General features: G+C 46.0%; 1 protein-coding gene across 1 annotated transcript in view; it reads left to right on the top strand.

Moving 5' to 3' along the window:
* The window catches only part of Tmem132d (transmembrane protein 132D), a 585,713-nt gene that overhangs the window by 133,860 nt on the left and 431,023 nt on the right, over positions 1-20,830 (top strand). Inside the window, exon 2 of the mRNA XM_005080596.4 lies at positions 15,594-16,479. Within this exon, the coding sequence (XP_005080653.1) occupies positions 15,594-16,479 (886 nt within the window). The remainder of the gene's footprint in view (positions 1-15,593; positions 16,480-20,830) is intronic.

The following is a 20,830-nucleotide window of genomic DNA, read 5'->3' as shown; positions in this document are numbered from 1 at the left end:
ACAACAAAACTTCCCTTGCCTCTGCCACTCATGGGGGGTGTAGGGGTGGGAAGTGTTCAGAGCCTCTTAGAAGGGACCCACAGAAAGGCAAATCACTTCCATTACTGAGTGCTTCGATCGCAATAGTCCCTCATTTTGTGATATTTACATTCCGGAGAGTTCATTTTCCTGTTGGAAGAGACATGTCTTTTTTCCCCTGTACTGCCCCAGAGTGGATTTCTTTTTCATCTTTATTTTCAGGATTTTTGTCTAGAGGGTGCAGGCAGCTTTGGGTGGATTTTCATTAGGATGCTCAGGCTGCCATGTCTGGAAGTAGTAATGTTGATTATGTGCTGGCTAATCATCCTTACAGGAATAACTCCCATAATCTGCCCAGGAACGGTGATGTAGCTTTGAGAATCATCTAATATCACAGATGAAGAGACTGGAGGACAGTGCAGTTGAACCATTTGTCCAGAGCCACAGCATTCGTAAGAAGAAACGCCAGCACATGGGCATGCCGGGTGATGATTGACCTGTCAAGTGGGAACAGTGACATACAATGCAAAGCAAATCAGGTGCCTGGAAACACACAATAGGTAGCCACCTCCCTTTCTCCTTCATTGTCCCTATAGGGACACACTTAGCCATAAACAGATGTCCAAGGAAAGCCAAAATGCAAACGCCAAAGCAGTATCCCAAAGAGTGAGACAAGGAGTTGGGGATGTGGCTCAGTGCACATCCTTGGCTTCCATCCTCAGCACCATATAAAACAGGAGTGGGGGGTGCATACTTAGGGAGGTGGAGGCAGGAAAATAAGAAATGTAAAACCATCCTCACATACTCGGGGTGTTCAAGGTCAGCCTGGGCTGTATGAGGCCCTATGAAAAGAACAAACAGAAGGAGGAAGGAGATGAAGACGACGACGAAGAGAGAAACTAAAGCAGGGCCGTTAGGCCTTGTGATGTTCTTCTTGCCTTAACTGGGAAGAACCCTCATAGTCGTGGGGCACCAGACACTTACCACACATCCAGAGACCCGTTTCCCTTTTCACTTCCTTTAGTCAAGACCTGGGTGTAGCCACAGCGTGGTGAGAAGGGGTTTAGGACTGGTGAGGGACACAGCCCATTCTTCTGTTCCAGATCAGTGTGGTACCCTTCATCTTCACAGGTCAAGAGTAGAAGCCGCTGTGTACAGGCCTGGGTCCTCACAGGAGCTGGGGGCTACTCAGGCCTCCAGGGGTCTCTAGCATGAACTCCTTGCCCTGTTAAGTGAGCTGCTTCACTGTAGGAGAGACAAGCCCAGGGCATAAGCCCCAGATCCCTCTGGGCTCTTAGGTTTTTGTGATACGATAAATTCCTTGCCTTGTTTAAGTTGCTTACATTTGGATTTTTCTGACAGTTTTTTTTTTTACACACACAGGCAAGCCATCGCTCCTCAGCCTTTTGGGTGAGATCAAGCGCAGAATTGCAAAGGCAGTATATATGGAATGCTCTCTAGGGATGTCTCTCACTTATGGGTAGACTTTTAAATTGAAATGTAAACCCTGCATGTGTGAAATAGTAAGAGCTGCATTGCCCTCCAGCAGGAGGGGGCATAGAGTGACATGGTGTCTCATATGCATGAGGAACTAGGCACCTGCTGCTCCTTCAAAGCTAAGAGCTCTCCCCATCTTTACAGAGGGAAAGGCTTTCTTGGTGATGGCATCCTTCCCTCTCAGGGCTGCCATATCTGTGAACTTCATAGGGTTAGCACAGGCCAGTGATCTATGCTAGCTGTGGCTAGCAGCTTTGAAAGCAGGACACTTGTGACACAAAGATGTCTGTTATGTTTGTTGAGCTTTGAGAAAATAGTTTCACCTGCCATTTTTTGCCCATTCTGTTCTCACCTCAAGACTCAGGATGTGTTCATTACTCGTCTGATCACTGTGACCAGATGTCTGCCAAAGAGCAACTTAAGGGAAAAGAAGGTTCATTTTGTCTCAGAGTTTAAGGGCGTAGCCCATCACGACAGAAAAGCATGGTGACAGGAGTGGCTAATGCCCCATGTCATCAGGAGCAGGGGCCTGCTTGCTCACATCTGAGGAGGGGGGGGATCAGGAATCATCAGTGAGATAGAAAGCAGGGTCAGGCTCTGAACCTTATGGCCCACTTCCAGTGATGCAACTACTCCAACTAGACCCCATTTTCTAATGATCCCATAACACCAGCCCCACTGGTCTCACTAGCTGGAGACCAAGTGCTCAGATGCGTAGCCTGGTGGTGGATATTTCACAACTTAAACCATGACGCTAAAGTTCTCATTTAAAAATTCTAAGTCTTTGCAAGCTGGTGTCACTGTTAGCTTTCTGTTGGGTTGGTGAGAAGTTACCACATACCCAGTAGTTCCACACAGCAGTCGTTGGTTTATCCCTTCTTTGCTGTCCGGGCTCCATCTACCTCTGCCTCCAAGGTTGGTGTCAAGGACCTTGGGTGATGGAACCTGTCTTGCAGGTAATCCAAATGAAGCCTCCTATATTCAACTCCTAATCACATCTGGGAATCCTGTGGTCACATGGGATAACAGATCCAAAGATTAAGGGACAATGATGAGGGTGTATGGGGAGTGGCTTCGCTCTGTGTGACATGTCATTCTTAGGCAGTTGACCAGCTGTAGTTAGGATTCCCTCTGGTATTTTGTATTCCTGAGTTAAGTATGCCTTGCTATTCAGGGATGGTCTCTAGGGACATGTGCTCAAGTGTAGCTGGTCCCCTCATACTTATTGCTACACTCCAGATGTGTGAAAAAATGTTCACATTTGTTTTGGTGTTGGGTTACTGTGTCAGTTACTTTTATGCTAATGTGATAAAACATCATGACCAAGGTAACCTACAAAGTGTATTTGGGCTTATGATTCTGGAGGGATAAATGTATGTCATGGTGGGGACACTTTGCCCCAAGAGGCAGGCATGGCAGATGGAATAGGAAATTGAGAGCTCACATCCTTCTCTGTAAGCGTGAAGAAGAGGGAGTGAACTAGAAATGATTTGAGTCTTTAAACTCCCAAAGTCTGCCTCTAGTGATGTACTTTCTCCAACAAGGACACAACTCCTAAATCATTGTCACCAAATGGAGACCATGCATTCAAGCACAAAAACCTATGGGAGACATCTCATTTAAACCACCACGGGTCCTGTGTGCACCAAGCCTGAGATTCTCAGTGTGGAAGGATCCTATGTGCCTGTTTCCATAGCCACTGTTGCTTTTGGTCTGGATGAGTCTCATCATTTTAAAATTGCACTCAGCACTTCAGAGAAGGGACTCTAAGCATTATCCTGCAAGCTGCATTGTCTGGGTCTGCTCCCTGTCTCCCCAGATATGGAACAAGGAAGCCACACCATGGTACATGTCTTAGTAGAGTCTTCTGTCACTATGATAAACACCCTAACAGAGGTACCTTAAGAACGAAAGGGTTTATTTGGCTCAGGATCCTGGTTACAACCCTTCATTGTGAGGAAATCCTCACGGGCCCGTATCTACAGAGACTCTAGTACCTTTCCTCTTTGATGCTAAAGATAATTGTCATAAGAGAGTAGAATCATGGTTCCTATGTGGACATAGAGCTGACACAGGTCATGCCAGATAGGCATTAGGACCTTTTCAAAGGACAGGCCAGACAGGCAGGACTTTCTGTGGAGCAGGGATGTTGAACAGTGTGGGCACAGGTTGAGGATGGGGAAGCTGTCCCCTTTCTAATAGAATGGTTTCATGCATCTGTAATTTAGGCTACTGTTGTATTGATGTCAGTCATTTTCCAGAGTGTAACACCGCTCGCTCCCTTTACTTCAGAACTGGAAAAGCTTGGACCAGGAGATATGGTGTGTATCTGAAATACCAGCATTCAATGGGCTGAGGCTGAAGGATGGAGAGGGCAGGCCAGTTGGGCTGTATAGTGACACCCTGCCTCAAAAGAAAAAGATAATAAAATAACACATTGGGAAAAGCTGGACAGCTTGCCCAGTCTTCTGTCTGCTATAGGAAGAGTCCTTTGTCTGTTCCCTTCTGCATGCTACTGCTTCTGCCCCCTCTCATCCCCACCCCTTTCCTTTCCTGCTCAGTCCTTTATTCTTTAGGAAATATGGTGTATGGGTTATATCACTCAATGATTTTGCCCTCAGCAGAAGAGAGTTATTTGTGTTTATTTTTTTAAGCCGCTCAATCCCTGAGCAAATTAAACATTAATATAAACAATTTAAACACTGATGAGATGTGACAGTCTGATAGTTTTAATATAAAGCCACTTAATGACACTATTTTTTTTCTGTATGCAGAGAGGTTTCAGAAGAGTGCTGGGGGGCGGGTCACTTCCCCGAGGATCAGAGACCAACAGTCAAGTTAAGTTAACTTCTGCATGCAGTCCTCTGCCTAGTCTCTGTCCCCAGGCCCTGCTGGTGGCTCTGCAGCAAGATGCTTAGGTGTGAGTTTGGGGTCACTGACAGACAACCCGTGAAAGCGTCTGAGTATTTTCTCTAGCCCCATCTATTTCTCCATTTCTTTTCTTTTTAAACGTTTCTTTCCCTGTTGAGAGGAAGCCAGACGAAGGTGTCCTGCAATGAACAAAACAAAACAAACAAGCAAACAAAAACAAACCCACAGTTTTCATTTCAAGGGGAATAAGACAAAGTTTATTCTGGAATTAGATATGAGTGACCATGACCTAGAATACAGATTAGTTTTTACGTCACAGCAAAGCAGAGTCACCTAGGAAGAGGGAATCTTAACTGAGGAATTGTCTCCGTTATATTGGCCTGTGGGCAAGTCTGAGGGTTATTTTCTTGGTTAGTAATTGATGTGGGAGGACTCAGTCAACTGTTGGTGGTACAATCCCTAGACAGGTGATCCTGGATTATATAAGGAAGCTATAAGCCAAACAAACCCTTCCATCTCCTAGCTGGTTTCGGTTAGGGTTTTATCACAGCATCAGGATTGAGACTATGCCAGATGGTGTGGTACAAACCTTTAATCCAAACACTTGGGAGGCAGAGACAGGTGGATCTGCATGAGTTCTTGGCCAGCCTGACCTACAGAGGAAGTTCCAGGACAGTCAGGGCTACACAGAGAAACACTGTCTTGCAAAACAAAAATAAAATAAATAAAAATAAACAGAATTAAGACTAGGACAAGGTTCCCCAAAATTCTACATCCTAGCAACCATTTCATGAAGTTTTGAAAGTAATAGAATGAAGGAGGTCCTGAATCAAGACACTTTTCTTCAAGTTCATTTGGGAAGCTTAGGGCAGGTGGGGAAATCTCTGCTGTAGATCTCAGACATATCTGACAGCATTCTTAGTTTTGGGGCTGGGAGAAAGTAGGGGTGTGTTTGTAGATTGCCAAAGGATTTAATTGATAGTCACAAGGATATTATCTCACACCAAGGTTGGCAATAAATGGCTTTTGGGGGGCTAACATAGCTCAAGATAATTTGACTCCTTAACTCTACAGTCATTGATGTTCTAGTCAGTCTTCCAATCTTGTGGAATGTTTAACACAGGTAGAGATTTTCTGGGAGCTCAGTCACAAAGTCTTCCAAAGATGGAGGTTTCTGTCCCACCTGGTCTCACAGCTGCTTCAGTCCCTAATAAACACACGGATGCTGTATTGATTATAAAACTGTTAGCAGATGGCTAGGGCTTCCTACTGGCTAACTCTCAATTATTAACCCATAACCACTAATCTATGTATTTCTACATAACCTTATCTTACCAGAGAACGCCTGGTGCGTCCTGTCTTCCCAGTCTCTACATGGCGTCTCCTCGAGGTCTCTGCCTTTCTCTCCCCAAATTCTCCTCGTCTCATAACCCCGCCTATACTTCCTACCTGGCAAACAACTAATCAGTGTTTAAGTCCTCAACCAATAAGAGAAACATATGCACAGAAGGACATCCCCCATCAGTCTTCATGTTTGTGGAACAAAAACACCACGTTCATTTCATGAAGAGGTCTGGGGCTCTGTGCAGTTGATTGCATAAACTTCTCATGGTGCATTTGGCTCGTTACTAACTTTTCATTTTATGCCTGGCATTGCACAGAATGTTCTCAAAACATTTTATTTTCACAGGACAGGGTTTGAGTCACATAAATAGGAATTTAGGAGAGGACATGGAAGGTTTGTCTGTCCTTGAATCGTCCTTTCCCAGAAACGGGCAACTGTCTGTGCATCCCTTGAGCTCTGCTGGGAGACCTTTGCACCCAACTCTTGGAATCTTTCTTCCCTAGGATTCAGACACTGTTACAGTTCTATAGGTAAAAAACAAAGCAGTGTTGTGTGCCCACTTTGATTAGCAATGGAGCCTGGTCCCATACACTTCTCTGGCAGGTCCCTGACCTATGTGGTCAGCACATTCACACTCCACATTCCATTTTTTTCCCTGGGGGTTGAACTGAGAGCCTCTTGCATGCTAGACAAGTGCTCTGCTTTCGAGCTATAACCCCAGCTCCACATGACCGTTTGAACTATTGTCTCTTGAGTGTCCCCTGTATTCATATGGCCGCCAACTGCATTAGAGTGGAGCCTTTGCTGTCAAGCCCAAGTGTCCCTGTTCCCTAGTTGGGGTGACTAGAGGTAGCAACGAGAACAGATGGTGTCTGTTTCCATGGTTTTCACACAAGGAATGGATGCTTTGTATGGTGCTGGGATGGGTGAACACTACAGAGATCTGGTGTTACTGGCATTGACACTTACAAAGTGTCCTGGGTTTACTTGGAACCTGTACCTGGAGGGGGCCATTTGGTGACTGGAAGAGCTGGTTATGGTACAGAATAGCAGGTTTTCAAAACACAGTAAAGGGCTGGGAGAAAGCGCAGTAGGTAGGGCCTGAGCTCAGATCCTCAGAACCCGTGAAAACTGGAGACATCTCAGTGCTACCGTTGTGGATAGGAGGTGGAGACAGGAGACTCACCAAAAGTTTAGCCGCCTTCGTTCCCATCCCAACCTGTTCTGGGCTCTTCATGGTGCTTACCAAAGCGTGGAGGCATCTTGCAAGCATTCATTTCCTAGCCTGATCTTTTAGTTCCCTCTTCCCCCCAGAGCTTTGGCCTCCTAAGGCTAAACAGACATGACTCCCGTGGGGTCCTTGATCTCCAGCACAGTGTGACGCTGACACTTGTAAAAGGCCCAGTGGGTGAACTGAGACAGAAATGTACCTGCTCTTGCTATATATAGCCTCATAGTCTCCAGATGCACATATCTTAGCAAATTACTTTTGATGCTAGTGTGCTCTGCTGTCCACAGGCGGGTGCTGTGTCCTGCATGGATTTCCTTCCTCACTGTGTTCTTTGAGCGGCTTAAGCAAAGCACAGGCTTGCTCAGTCATTCAAGCTATGGCCATATCTGAGAAGTGAAGACCAGCTCCTTCCAATAACATCTGAACCATGAACCCAGTGGCTCAGGAGAGTGTTTGCAATAACCGTGCTACTCCCCATCTGTGAGTCTCATTCTGATGAGGGCCAGAGTGCTGGCCCTGAGGAAGATGCTGAGTATTTTCTCACCTTGTGCTCTGGGGATTCCAGAGATAGCCTCTGGCTTGCTGGGTTGATGTTTTCTCAGTTGAAGGATATTAAAGTCCCCAAGTGTGTCTACCACTTCTGCATTGGCACAGTGATGACTTAGGCAGCTGGTAGAGACAGGGTATCAGAAAGAGCCCAAGGCTCAGAGGTAGCCAGCCTTTTATTTATGTCATCTCCATCCAGGGGTATCCAACCCACAGTCCTTGTGTTGCGAGAGCATGTGTTGTTTATTCTGCATGGCACTGTAACATGACACTGTGTGTGTGTGTGTGTCTGTGTGTGTGTGTGGGCACGTGCGTGTGTGCACATGCAGTATGTTGTAGTTATATTGTGTGTGTGTATAATGTGATGTATAGTTTGTATAGGGTGGTGTGTATATGTGTATTTGCATTGTAGTGTGGTGTGTGTATGTATTTAGTATGTGGTTTGTGTTATATAGTCTGTGTGGTATGGTGTGTGTTATGTGTGTAGTGTATGTAGTTTGTGTGCAGTGTAGTTTGTGTTGTATGTGTTGGGTGTTCTCTGTTTCTGTGCTCTGTGGGTGGGACACTATTTAAAAAGCAAAGGGCATGAAAACAAAGTAGCTGCTGAAATCATTCAGTGGCTCATTGAGGGTCGTGTTGCTTAGGGCTCAGTAGATGCGATGGGCAGTTTGAATTCTATCTTGACAACTTGATACCTGTGTGGCGCTTTTGGACAAGTCACCTGCCCTGTCTGGTCCTAGTTACTGTGATATGGGGACAAGGAACATGTGCCATGGGTGGGGCTTTGGAGACTTGCCTCCTTCATTCATCACCAAGGAGCTGCCGAACAGGATGTTAGCAAACGTGCTGTTACTATAAGAACAATTCTGTAGGGAGAGTAAAGGCAACTGGTGAACTCCAGGTCAAAGATGACTCACGTAAGAAGGAAAGCAATGGAGATTCTGCATCAAGGTGGAAGACTGGCTGGGCAGAGGCAAGTGGGGAGGACCCACTGGGTGCAGGTGACTAGAGAGGAGGCCATGGCAGTGGTCTAGAAGCTGTTTTTTCTCTGAGGTCTGATAAGGGAAGAAGGACATGCAGGATAGCAGGGAAGGTTGTGGGCAGTGGGGTAACACATTCCCCAGGGCTGGAAAAAGAGGGTGGGGTGAGTTTGGATGGTTGTAGATACTGAGCTGAGGAACACCGTATTTGTTGTTTCTGCGCTCTCCTGGATCTCCTGCTGGGGTTTTACCCTCTGTGCTCCTGAGCTGGAACCCATAGGATGCATGCATCCTCCGTTTGTAGTTGTTGGAGTCACCAGGGAAGGACACATTGCTGTTTCCATTCTCCTGAGCCACTGACTCTCAGCCTGGATGTCACCAGGTTCTCATGTTCCTGGCCGAAGAGAGCTGTGGCTGTGAAGTAATAACCATGGCTTGGTGAGGCTGTTACACATAGGGTCTTTTTGTTTCCTGCTGTGTGTCCTAGTTCGTTTCAGCTGTCAACTTGACACAGCATAGAGCCAGCCACCTGGGAAGATAGAATATCAATTTCGGAGTTGCCCAGGTCATATTGGCTATGTCTGTGTCTATTGCGGGTATTGTCTTAATTGATGATTGGTATAGAGTGGCCCAGTCCACTGTGGGTGGCACCATCCCTAGACATGGGCTCTATAATAAGTCTATCTGAGCATCAGCTGGTGAATAGGGTGGGCAAGCTAGCAGTGTCCCTCCGTGGCGACTGCATCAGTGCCCGCCCTGATTCCTTCAGTGATGAATTGTGTGGTCTGTGGCAGATGTCTGTCCTAGGTCACTGCCTTTGACAAGGACAAGCCTCAGGAAAAAGCCCCAGTGGTTGGGTTTCCTGAGTAACATGGCAAGCTTGTTGGATCCTCATGTGAGTTACTTTCTCCCCTGGTATCCATGAAGGATGGATTCTATAAGCCCCACACTATCCCTAATCTGAAACCACTCCAGTTTCTTCTGGAGGTGATTCAGTTATCAGTAGGGTCCCCAGCTGGCTCACACCTTTGCTCTGGCAAAGACTAGACAGCCCTGCCAGCTTGACTGTTGGCTTCTCCACAATGCCAGGGAGGGATGCTAGACTTAGAACCAAATTTCAAGGTTCCCCATAGTCTTTTGTCTTAGGAGACAGAAGAAATGGTTTTGTGTTGTATTTGTTTTTCTCAGCATGCCAACTTGTGTTTGTACTTACTAGAAACCAAACCAGAACTGGGTCCCTCTGTGTGTGTGTGTGTGTGTGTGTGTGTGTGTGTGTGTGTGTGTGAGTGTGTGTGTGCGTTCTCTACATGGGATATGTGAGTCCTGGTGGCTTCTTGGGAGTTCATAGTGTGCAGGGCCCAGATTGTACCTCCTAGCTGACCCTTGCTGGTCTTTTAGCTGCAATCATTTCCCCTAAATTGTTCTTTTTTTATTGGACCATGCAAAGGGAGGGGTAAAGTTCTATGTTTGGGTGGCCATCTTGTTCTTTAAATGTATTGGTTAAGCAAACAGTGTACTCTCAGAAAACGTAAAGATTAATATAAAATGTCTGTGAGTCCATTCATGAGCAGATCACAATCTGTTCCATCAAAATTATGGCCAAAATGACTAAATGAAAGCCAATTTTTTCCTAATGGGCCACTCATTTGCTTTCTGTGCACTCAGCTCCCTATTTGATACTCGGCCTCTTTTTACATGAAATAAAATGGTGTTCTTAGATGATAGAAGGTGCCTCTCTGGGGGTTGGAATACAGTGGATATCACAGCAGCCACTCTGCATTGTGGACTGAAATGGGTGTCATTTTATAGATTATAAGGCATGGAGAGGGAGGGAGGCAAGAAGGGAGTAAGATAGGGAAAGGAAGAAGGGAGGAGAAAGACAGAGGAAGGGAAGGAGGGAGGGGCCAATAGAGATGGCACTTCCTACACAAGCTTGAAGAGGACAGTTGGGATCCTAGCTCCTATATAAGTGTTGGGTGTGCATGGTGCAAGTCTATTGTGTAGAAGACTGAGCCAAGGGATCCAGAGCAAGCTGGATAGCTAGATTAAACATATCAGCAAGTTCTGGGTTCGATTGAAAGACCTTTCCTCAACGACTAGGTGGAAAGTGATTGAAGAGACTCCCAAAGCCAATATCAGGCCTTTGCACATATGTATAAATGAATGCCCCTACATGCCCCCACACATGCAAACATGCATACACACACCATACATACCTATACACAGACACATGCAAAAGGAAAAGGAGGAGGAGGGAACCTAAATGGAGGAGTGCCTCCATCGTACTGTCCTGTGAACAAGTCTGTGGAGCACTTTGTGGTTAATGACTGATGCAGGTGAGTCCAGGCCACTGTGGGTGGTGCTGCCCCTGGGAAGGTGGTCCTGGATGTCCTAAGAAAGCAGATTGAGCAGATTATGGAGAACAATCCAGTAAGCAACGTTGCTCCATGGCCTCTGCTTCCGTTTCTGCTTCCAGATTCCTTCCTCAATTTCTCTCAGTGATGGGCTGTAAATAATAAGATAAAAACAAAGCTCTTCCACCTATAGACCTGGGTGACATGGAGGGAGAAAGGAAAGAAAGTTACCTGGGAGCTTCAGGTGTTGGTGAGACATTTGTAGGCAATAAGCACCCGAGTTGGATTCCAGGGTGAAAAATCTCTATATGGCTTGCAGACTAAAGCTGGAGTTATTTTCCCTCCAATGCCGGGCCATGACCCTTCCTTGCTTTACTATTTTCCTGAATAGTATCAGAGGACCCAGTGTGGTTGACCTGGCACCATGTAATTAGCTGCACAATTAAGTTTTGTGTCCCTGAGCAGCAGGGTCAGATGCTCAAAAAGGAGGTTTAGGGGGCCTGGGTGCCCAGTGCTGATGCCTTCCCTGCTCTGTTTTGCACTTTTGACCTTGACAGCTTCTAGACCTCATGGAAAGCTGGCTTGAGGCTGCTCAAGGCCGTTGCTCTGTGAAGCATTGGATGTGTTTTGAATAATCAAGGGGCACCTTGTAACATAAGATGTCCCTTTAGGAATCTCGTGGCCCTGGGAGGGTCTTCTCCTCTCCTGTCCTCTTAAATCTCTGTCAGTGGGATTATGTGGTTCCCTCAAGGGGATGAAAGCCTTGAGAGTCCTGATTACAGTTATGCTGTGGAGAAGAGATCTTGCAAAATCCTGGTGGAAAACATAATCTGCTCTTTAGAATAGAAAGTGCATAATCTGTTTGTGTACCAAATTGTTCATTTGTTTATCAGATATTTACTGAATGTCTGATGTTTTCTGGATGCTGTTCTAAAGACCCCGTATACTGTGGGACCACATGAGACCTCTATCAGATGGTGCATGCCCTACTTGTCTGTAGCTACTCACAGGAAAGCAGAGTGATGGGGGATATGGGTGCTGGGTAGGACACACATGGAAACATGACCTAGTGATGTACTGTCAGTGCGCCAGAAAGAGGTTTTACAGCAGATGTGGCCAGAGACATCTTAGGATTGTAACCAGGCTTATGGGGGTAGGAGTAGGGATGGCACCAGAGAGGAGGGAGGAAGCAGGAAGCCCCTCTCAGAGAACACACAGAAAATGCCTTCTTGCTCTTTGTGCTGACTGTTAGAGGGGGAAACCCAGGTTTGGGGAAAACACAAATAGGGTGCCAGTTCCAGAACATTAAAACATCCAATCCTTCAACAGATAAGGCATCTTGTTAGGCTTGTGTAGTGACTTTACACATTTCTGTGACATAATACCAGACAAAAGTTACCTAAGAGAGGAAAGGTTTATTTGGGCCCATGGTTTGAGGGTGTAGTCCATCACAGTGGGAAGGCACAGCGGCAGGAACATGAAAGAGCTGGTCATGTCACATCTGCAGCTGGGAGGCAGATGAATGCTGGTGTTCACATCTGCAGCCAGGAAGCAGATGAATACTGGTGTTCAACTTGCTTTCTCGTTTCTAAGCCCATGGAGTGGAGCTGTCCACATTTAGTGTGGGTGTTTCCTCCTCTGTTAAACATTTCTGGAAACGTCCTTTATAGACATGCCCAGAGGTCTACCAGATGTCTATATGAAGTCACATGTGCTTAGATGGTGTCTTCCTCAATTGCTGTCCACTTTACTGAGGTAGGTAGGATTTCTTGGAGAAGGGGGACCTTACCAATTTAATAAGTCTAGCTAGTCAGATTTCCCCAGAGATCTCCTGATGCTACCTTCCCAGTGCTGGGGTTACAGACAGGTCACTATGTTCACCTGGCATTTTCATATGGGTATGGGGGAACTCCAATCCTTACACTTGCAAACATCTTATTCTATGAGCCATCTTCTCAGTTTGCATAGTTTGCTATTTGAAAAATAAATTCACATCCATTAGGCTGTAACCTGTGAAATTATTGTTTGTGTCAGTCCAAATACACATATATTAACAGTTTTATATAGCTGGTCTAAATATAAATGTGAGACTCATCATGCCCTGAGCTTGGTAATGGCACTAGACAGAGGATTTTGCCATTCCATTGTGCAAACTAGGCCCAAATACAGGTGTCTGTCAATCTGATCTGACTTGTAAACTTGTATGCAGCATAACTTCTGTGTTCTCTGACCTCAACTGCAGTGTTAATTAACTCTCAGAAGCAAGGAGGATTGGCACCTTGATGATTGTCCCATAAGCTACATCTGACAAATCCCAGTACTGTCTGAGTTCTTAGCTGTCCCTCACTGCTCCTAACAGATGCCGGTCCAGACTTGAGAGGGCATTGTGCTTAAGGAGTACTTTCATTGGGGGTGTCTCCGAAGCTGAAGCTAGCTGTTGGGTTGATGTCAGTGACATTTCCAAATGACTAGGGTAACCAGGGGTTATTATGTGCCTGCTGCTGATGTGGTCTACAGCAAGGTTGGTGCATCTGTGCTAGTGGCTCCTTGTTCCAAAGCGCTCTAAATGACTTCTATGGGTTGCACAACTTCTTTGTCTGGATTTTTATGGCAGACAGTAAGAGAAACTGTAAAAAATACCATGTTGGATTTTTTTAAACCCCACTCCAGGAAGGATATGTTTCCCAAAGAGAAATGAAACGTATTTGTGTTGTTCATCAGTGGCAGGATGGTCTTTACAGGATGCAAGTGTAGTGAAAGGTAGATGCTGCCTCCCATTCTTGGCTTGAGGGTCCAGCTACTCAAATGAGCAAGGCCTGATGTGGTCAGCCCATCCCCTGTCTCTGGAGGACTTGCACCAACTCAGTTTCCAAGTCTCTTCTTCACCCGTAGCTTCACTCCAGGAGAGGGCATGGCCTTCACGTGACTGTGATCACTTATGTGTACTTGTCTCTCATTCTTCCTCATCTTTGGTCAAAGGTCCTTCCATGAGGGGTGTGCTGTTGCATCAGAAATGGTATCATGTATGATGCAAATGTGGGGTTGAGACGGTGTGTGAAAAGGTCACCCTAGTTCCTCTTCGTTCTACTTGGTCTGTCAAGGGAAAACCAGTTGTTTATATGAAGAGATGTTAGTGCCCTTCAACCCTTGCTGACATCTTCTTTAGTAAAAACAAACAAAAAAATGTAAAGGATGGAGGTCAGAGGTCCATATCAGGCATCTTCCGCAATCTCTCTCCACCTTGTATTTTGAGAAGGGATCTCTCACTGATCCTGGTGCTCACTGATTGAGCTAGCCTTGCTGTTCAGCAAACTCCAGGCATCTTCCCATCTCCATCTCTAACCCTGGACTTAAGGCATACACCATAATGCTCAACTCCTTTTTAATATGAGTTTGGGGGATTGGAACTCCTGGCCTCCTGCTTATTTATGCTCTGAAGCTTAAGCTCCTTAGAGGTATTATTATCCCTAGGGAGTGATTTTGTTTGAATTTTACTTATCTATATGCTCAACATTCATGGGTGTCAAGTGACAAGTTTTCCACCTAACACTAGTGACATTGTGCAGTCTCTTTTCCTGTGGAGATATAAACAGATGTTTATTCACCCCAGGTAGGACACCAGCAACCAAAGGAAAAATTTAATTTCCATCCACACTGAGCTTGGTGAACCAAGTTTACTAGGGTTACTCAGAGAAGCACAGGTGACCCAAAGGCAGCTTCATCACTACAAAGTGGTCAGTGTATGGGTGACAATCCACTAAAGCTCTGTCCCTGGAAGTTTGGACACACGTTGCAGACACCTCCACCAAGGATAATATTCTTTTTGTTTCCTTTTTCCTTTTCCTTTTTTCTCCCAAGACAGGGTTTTTCTGTGTAGCCCTGGCTGTCCTGGCACTCTCTCTGTAGACCAGGCTGATCTCAAACTCAGAGATCCACCTGCCTCTGCCTCCTGAGTGCTGGGATTAAATGTGTGTGCCACCATGCTTAGCTGATAATATTCTCTCTCTGCTATAGAAGCTTGGACAGGTCCTGATGTGTCTTATAATCTTGCAGATTCTTGTAATGCTTTGTGAGTTTTGTGAATTTCTTGCCTCCTAGGATGGACTGTTTTAGTCTGGAGGAAATGCCTACCCAACACATTTGTTCTATCTATCATGTGCACATGCATGTGTATATACATATATACTTACCATACGTTTTCTTTGTGTACCACACATGTGTGTGTACATGCATGTGGAGGTCAGAGGTCAATATCATATGTCTTCTGCATCAATAATATCTTCATGTTGTTTTTGAGGCAGGGTATCTCACTGAACCTGGTATTCACTGATTAAGCTGCATTGACTTGTCTAGTGAACACCAGAAATCCTCGCTCCTGTCTCCATCTCCCCAGCTCTGGACTTAAAGGCATGTACCACTGTGCTCAGCTTCTTTTTGGTTGTGAGCCTAGCCTTTAATTGCTAAGCCATCTTTCTATCCTCCTCAGCTTCTCTTTAATGTGGGTTCTGGGAACTGGAATTCCTTCCCACCTGCTTGTGTGGCAAGCGCTTTGCCAACTGAGCCATCTCCCCTAGTCCCTTTACATGTATTTTCTATCCATTGAATTGATTCAAAGAAGAAACAATGGACAATTCAGAATGGCATCATGGGTCCAGAGGTGGGTGGTGGGGTGGTTACCGATGTGCTCTCCGGAGTCTGCAACTCTGGTGTCCCAGGAATCACTAACACCTGCCCTCGGTTCCTCCCAACAGTGACGGAAGGCCGAGGGATCCTGGAGAGCATCCAGCGGTTCTCACTGCTGCCTACCTACCTCCCGGTGACTTACCACATCAACAATGCCGATGTGTCCTTCTTCCTGAAGGAGGCCAACCAGGACATCATGCGCAACTCCAGCCTGCAGTCGCGGGTTGAGTCCTTTCTGATCTACAAGTCCAAGCGACTGCCGGTGCTCAACGCCAGCTACGGGCCCTTCTCACTTGAGCAGGTGGTGCCCCAGGACTTGATGCTGCCTTCCAACCCATTTGGATTCACCAACACATTCTCCCTTAACTGGAGGCTGAAGGCCTACATCTTGCAGGAGAAGGTCTACTTGAGCCATCCCAAAGTGCAGGTGCTCTTCCATGTCGTGGGCAGAGACTGGGATGACCACAGGGACGAAAAGCTACCCTGCCTGCGGGTTTTTGCTTTCCAAGAGACCAGGGAGGTTCGGGGCAGCTGCCAGCTAGGCGGAACCCTGGGCCTGTGTGTGGCCCAGCTGGAGATGCTGCCTGACTGGTTCAATCCCCCTATCGTTGTGTCTGGGCGCAGGAGGCCCCCAGAGCAGCTGGAAGGGAGCCCTGTAGAACTGTATTATGCTGTCCAGCCAGGGGATGAGCGAGGGGACTGTGCCAAGGAGGACTCGAGGAAGGGTGGTGGTGCGCCGATGGGTCACAATGACGTTGATGAAACCAGCCCCCCTTTGCACAGAATTGGAAGTGTCTTCCTTCGTGAGACCCCTAGCAGTCCACCTCTGAGGGAACTGCGTTTAGATAGCAACGTGGCCGTTCATTATGTCCCCAAGACTGTGCGACAAGGAGATGTACTCACCTTCCCCATTTCTGTCTCCAGGAACTGCACAGAGGATTACTTCACACTGAGGTGAGCACGTTCCCAAATCTGTCTACAGCAGCCCTGAGGTCCAGCTGGGCTGCTGTGTTATACCTCTAGCATGGAAGTCCTTTCAGATGTTCACATGCTATGTTCTCACTATGACATATAAGAGCTAGTTTGATGGTTCTGGTTGCTAATTAATTATGAACATTGTGTATGGGGGAGAGGCTGTACATGTGTATGTCCATGAATATAGAGGTCACCGGTCAACCATGGGTGTCCCTTCTCAGGTGATGCCCACCTTGGTTTTATTTTGGGACAGGGTCTCTCACTATCTGAGAACCTGCTGGTTACACCAGTTGGTTGACCAGTGAGACCCCAGTATCCTTCTCTCTCCACCCTCCAGCAATTGAATCAAGAGACCACACTTGTTCTATGTCTAACTGATTTACATGGATTCTGGGACTCAAACTCAGGACCCCATGTTTTCATGGTGAACACTTTACTACTGACTGAGATATCTCCCCAGATCAGAATATGCTCTTTATTTTTAAGGTTTATTTTATTTGCACATGTGTGTGTGTGTGTGTGTGTGTGTGTGTGTGTGTGTGTGTGTGTGCACATATGAATGTAGTACCTGCAGATGCCAGAGGGGGGGTATCAGATCACCCTGGAACATGAGTTACAGGTAGTTGCTAGCTGACAGATGTGATGGGTTTTAGGAACTGAATTAGGGTACACTGGAAGAGCCAGCAAGTGCTTTGAACTAATGAGTCATCTCATTAGTTTTAATGTTAATGAAACTCCAAGGCTGTCATAGAAGAGCCGGGGGGATGCTGTTAAGATCCCTTGGCCTTTGTGGTGGGTTTATCAACAAGCTTTGGGACAGGGAGCATTCCCTAAATCAGCCACTTCACAATTAGGTCTTTAAACACCTCACTGTTTCAGCAGATCTGCAAATGGTGGCGACAGTTGTCAGGGAGGATGGAGAACGTGGCTCTGCCAACTGAGAAGCTATTCCAGACAGACAGGCTCTAAGTATAAAGTGGTACCAGCCTCAAAGTTATCACTTTGTTTCTCCCTGGAAATAGAATGTGATGTTTAAAAAAGAAATAAAGGAGCGTAATGGGTGGGGAATATATGGTAGGATCTTGGATATCTTATGTAAGGTTGTAGCAAAGAGGAGACTTTTAAAAGAAGCACTTTGCACTTTGGAAAAACACTCTGGAATTTTCTTTGGAACATAATATGTAAGAGGAACTTGCCTTGTGTCAACTGTGATGTAACCAAAGACTTTAGCTTCATTTTAAATGTAGACAAATCTGACTGTAATAGTTAATTAGGACACGCATTGTTTAGTCAGTAGTATCCCAACAGCATGGCATGACTTGGCCTGCTGTGCGACAGATTACTTGTTTTCTTTTTGATTTTTGAATCTATTTTTTTTTATTTTTACTGTGTGTGTATATGAGGTGTGTGTGCACGGGCGTGTGTGTGTGTGTGTGTGTGTACGCGTGTGTATGTGTGTGTGTGTGCACCTCATGAGTGCAATGGCCGCAGAGGCCAGAAGAGGGCATGATATCCCCTGGAACTGCCTGATAGGGGTGCTGCTAGGATCTAAACTCTGGTCCTCTGCAAGAGCATCAAGTGCTCTTAACTGTTGAACCATTTATCTCTCCATCCCCAAACACATTAATTTTATCATGATCCTGTAGCATATGAATGTGACTGCATGTGGGGTACATGCTGCCTGTGGATTCAGGTTCTCATCCAGATTTGTAGCTCCCCTCTCTCTCTCTCTCTCTCTCTCTTTCTCTCTCAGGTTCCTTTTTAGTTTTGACTAATTTGTCTAATGATTGAACTTAGTTCAAACTGGGAGGTAAAAACCTCAGCTACGTGTCCTGTGCATCTGGGGACTAGCTAAAGGGGTGGGGGATGTTGGGGTAGTGGAAAGACATCTGTGGAACTCTGTCCATAACTTGTGCTTCAATGTGTCTGGCAAACAGATTTCACTGCAGCTGGCCAGAAGCCATGATCGGCTAGTGTGTGCTTCAATTCCCAAATTCAGCAGCCTTCCACAGAGTCTTTAAAGAAGTGCTTTGCCTGGAAACCAATGAAAGAGTTGGCTCTGCTATAATTCATACCATCCTCCCTTGAATGCCCATGCTGATCCTTGACTGGTGGTTTGATTCCTGATCCAGGAGTTGGATCTCACTGTCCCCTGGACTTTGGCTTTAGGAAGTGAGCTCAGCTAGCCTTTTCTGGAAGCATCTCTATGTATGTTTTTGTTTCACAAAGGCTTAGGATCCCGTCACCATCTGTAATATAATAAATGTGTCCCCTGTAGTATTGGGTGAGATCAGTTCTCCTAGTTCTCCAATAGAACCAAAAGGCATCCCCTTTGTTGGGCCACACAGCCCACGGGGTTAGGCTTAGGTAGGCCTTTGCACATTCAGAAACAAGCACATTGAACCCTTGTACATTCATTGGCTCTGGTTGTCCATCAATGATTCAGTGGTTTCAGATACAGTGGAAATGTACATTTATTCAGAACCCATTCATTATGAATTTAGTTTAGAATTTTTCATTTTTTTGCAAATTTTTGACATATATTCAATGAAATATATCTACTCTCCATTTCTTCCTTCAACTCCCGCCATATCCCCACAGTATGCTCCATCCCAACTTTGTGTCTTTTTCCTTTATAGCCAACAAGTCCAGTTAATGCCATGTGTACATGCATGGGGGTGGGGTCATCCACCAGAGCATAGGAAACCTACCAATAGGATTATCCTCAAAAAGTAGAATGGTTCTGCCTCTCCTAACAGCTATCAATTACCACGTTGGTGGTGAGCCCTGGAGAGTTCCTCCCTCATCTGTGCTGGGACTTTTAACTGAATTGATCACATACAGGTAATCATAGCTTCTTTGACTTCACAAGTGTAGTAACTGTATTGTGTTCAGAACACAGCATTTCACAGCTCTCCTCCCCATCCTTTGGTTCTTACATCTGTCCTGCCTCTTCTTCTATGATATTCCCTGGACTTGGGTGTATGCTTGCTACACATTTAATATGCTCCAATCTTGAATGGATCTAACCTGTGTAAATAAGTAGACTTGAACCTGGTGGTGTGGTGAGCCTGTCGTTTGAATCTCCATACACAGGGTTAGGCTTATCTGTGCCTGTGACATCAGGGGAGATGCTGTGAAGAATGTATGATGGGCTGGGGCTTCCATTCTGGGTGGAAGAAATTATAAGTACATTTTAACGAGCTCTCTCTCTGTCTCTCTGTCTCTGTCTCTCTCTCTCTCTCGTGTGTGTGTGCGTGCGTGTGTGTGTGTGTGTGTGTGTGTGTGTGTGTGTGTGTGTAGGGGTGCAGGGGGCGATTCTCATTGAGAACAAGAAAGCCCCAGTAGACAGCTTGTTGTGTGATAAAATCTATTCAACCATCCAACCCTGCTGCTCTAGTCTTGAAGCCCACACTGCAGAAGAAAAGCAAAGTGCTTTCATTTTAAGGGCATCCGAGTTCCTTTGAATCTCAGAAAATGTTTTTCTTCCCATGAAGAACTGAAGCACCCACAACGCTTGTTCCCTTTGCTCTGAGATTCCCTTTCCCATCTCCCTCCCCACAGGACGCAGGGTTCAGAAGTCACCAGTGCCCAAATGCCAAGCTGGAGAAGATGAACATGGGGACCCTTTCTCTCCCTCCACACCAGCTGTTCCTTTATGTTTCCCCTATAGAGATGGGATTTCTAAGAAGCCCTGGTCTTCAGGTTGGACTGGGGCTTGAGTTAAATATTTGTTCAATGTCAACGAAGCTCATGTGGAGGACAGAGACCAGAGCTATGAAAGACAGAACTAAGACATATCAGGGATCTTCCTATAATCAGGGCCATAAAAGTTCCCTGAATGAACAAATCACTCTCCATATGAACATTATCAAAGCCACTTAGAGCTTGCAATGGGCTTTGCAGCTGAAGATGCTAGATGCCCAAGAACTCTTTGACAACCTTGCATCCACCACTTCATGTTTAGGATGCTTTGGGAACTGGAGAAATGGCTCATATAGGAAAGTGCATGCTGTGTGAACACGAAGGACTGAGTCAGATCCCCAGCACCCACAAAAACATGCCATACATGGTGGTGTGTGGTTCAGTGGCCAGCCAATTTAGCTGAATCAGCACGCTTCACATTTCGTGAGAGGGACCTTCTCAATAAGGTGGTTGGCTCCCGAGGGACAACACGGGAGGGTGACCTCTTGCCTTCACGTGCACAGATACTCATAAGCATGCTCATCCCCCACAAACATGCAGGCTTGCACACATATGCATAAATGTTAATTAAAACTAAAACATCAAAGCTGCTTTGGTTTAAGCCTTCTCAGGGGATTTTTTTGCT

This window comes from Mesocricetus auratus, unplaced genomic scaffold (genome assembly GCF_017639785.1).
Source record: "Mesocricetus auratus isolate SY011 unplaced genomic scaffold, BCM_Maur_2.0 Super-Scaffold_100025, whole genome shotgun sequence".
Classification (NCBI taxonomy): domain Eukaryota; kingdom Metazoa; phylum Chordata; class Mammalia; order Rodentia; family Cricetidae; genus Mesocricetus; species Mesocricetus auratus.
The sequence above is the reverse complement of the archived record's forward strand: the minus strand, read 5'-3'. Positions and strand labels throughout refer to the sequence as shown.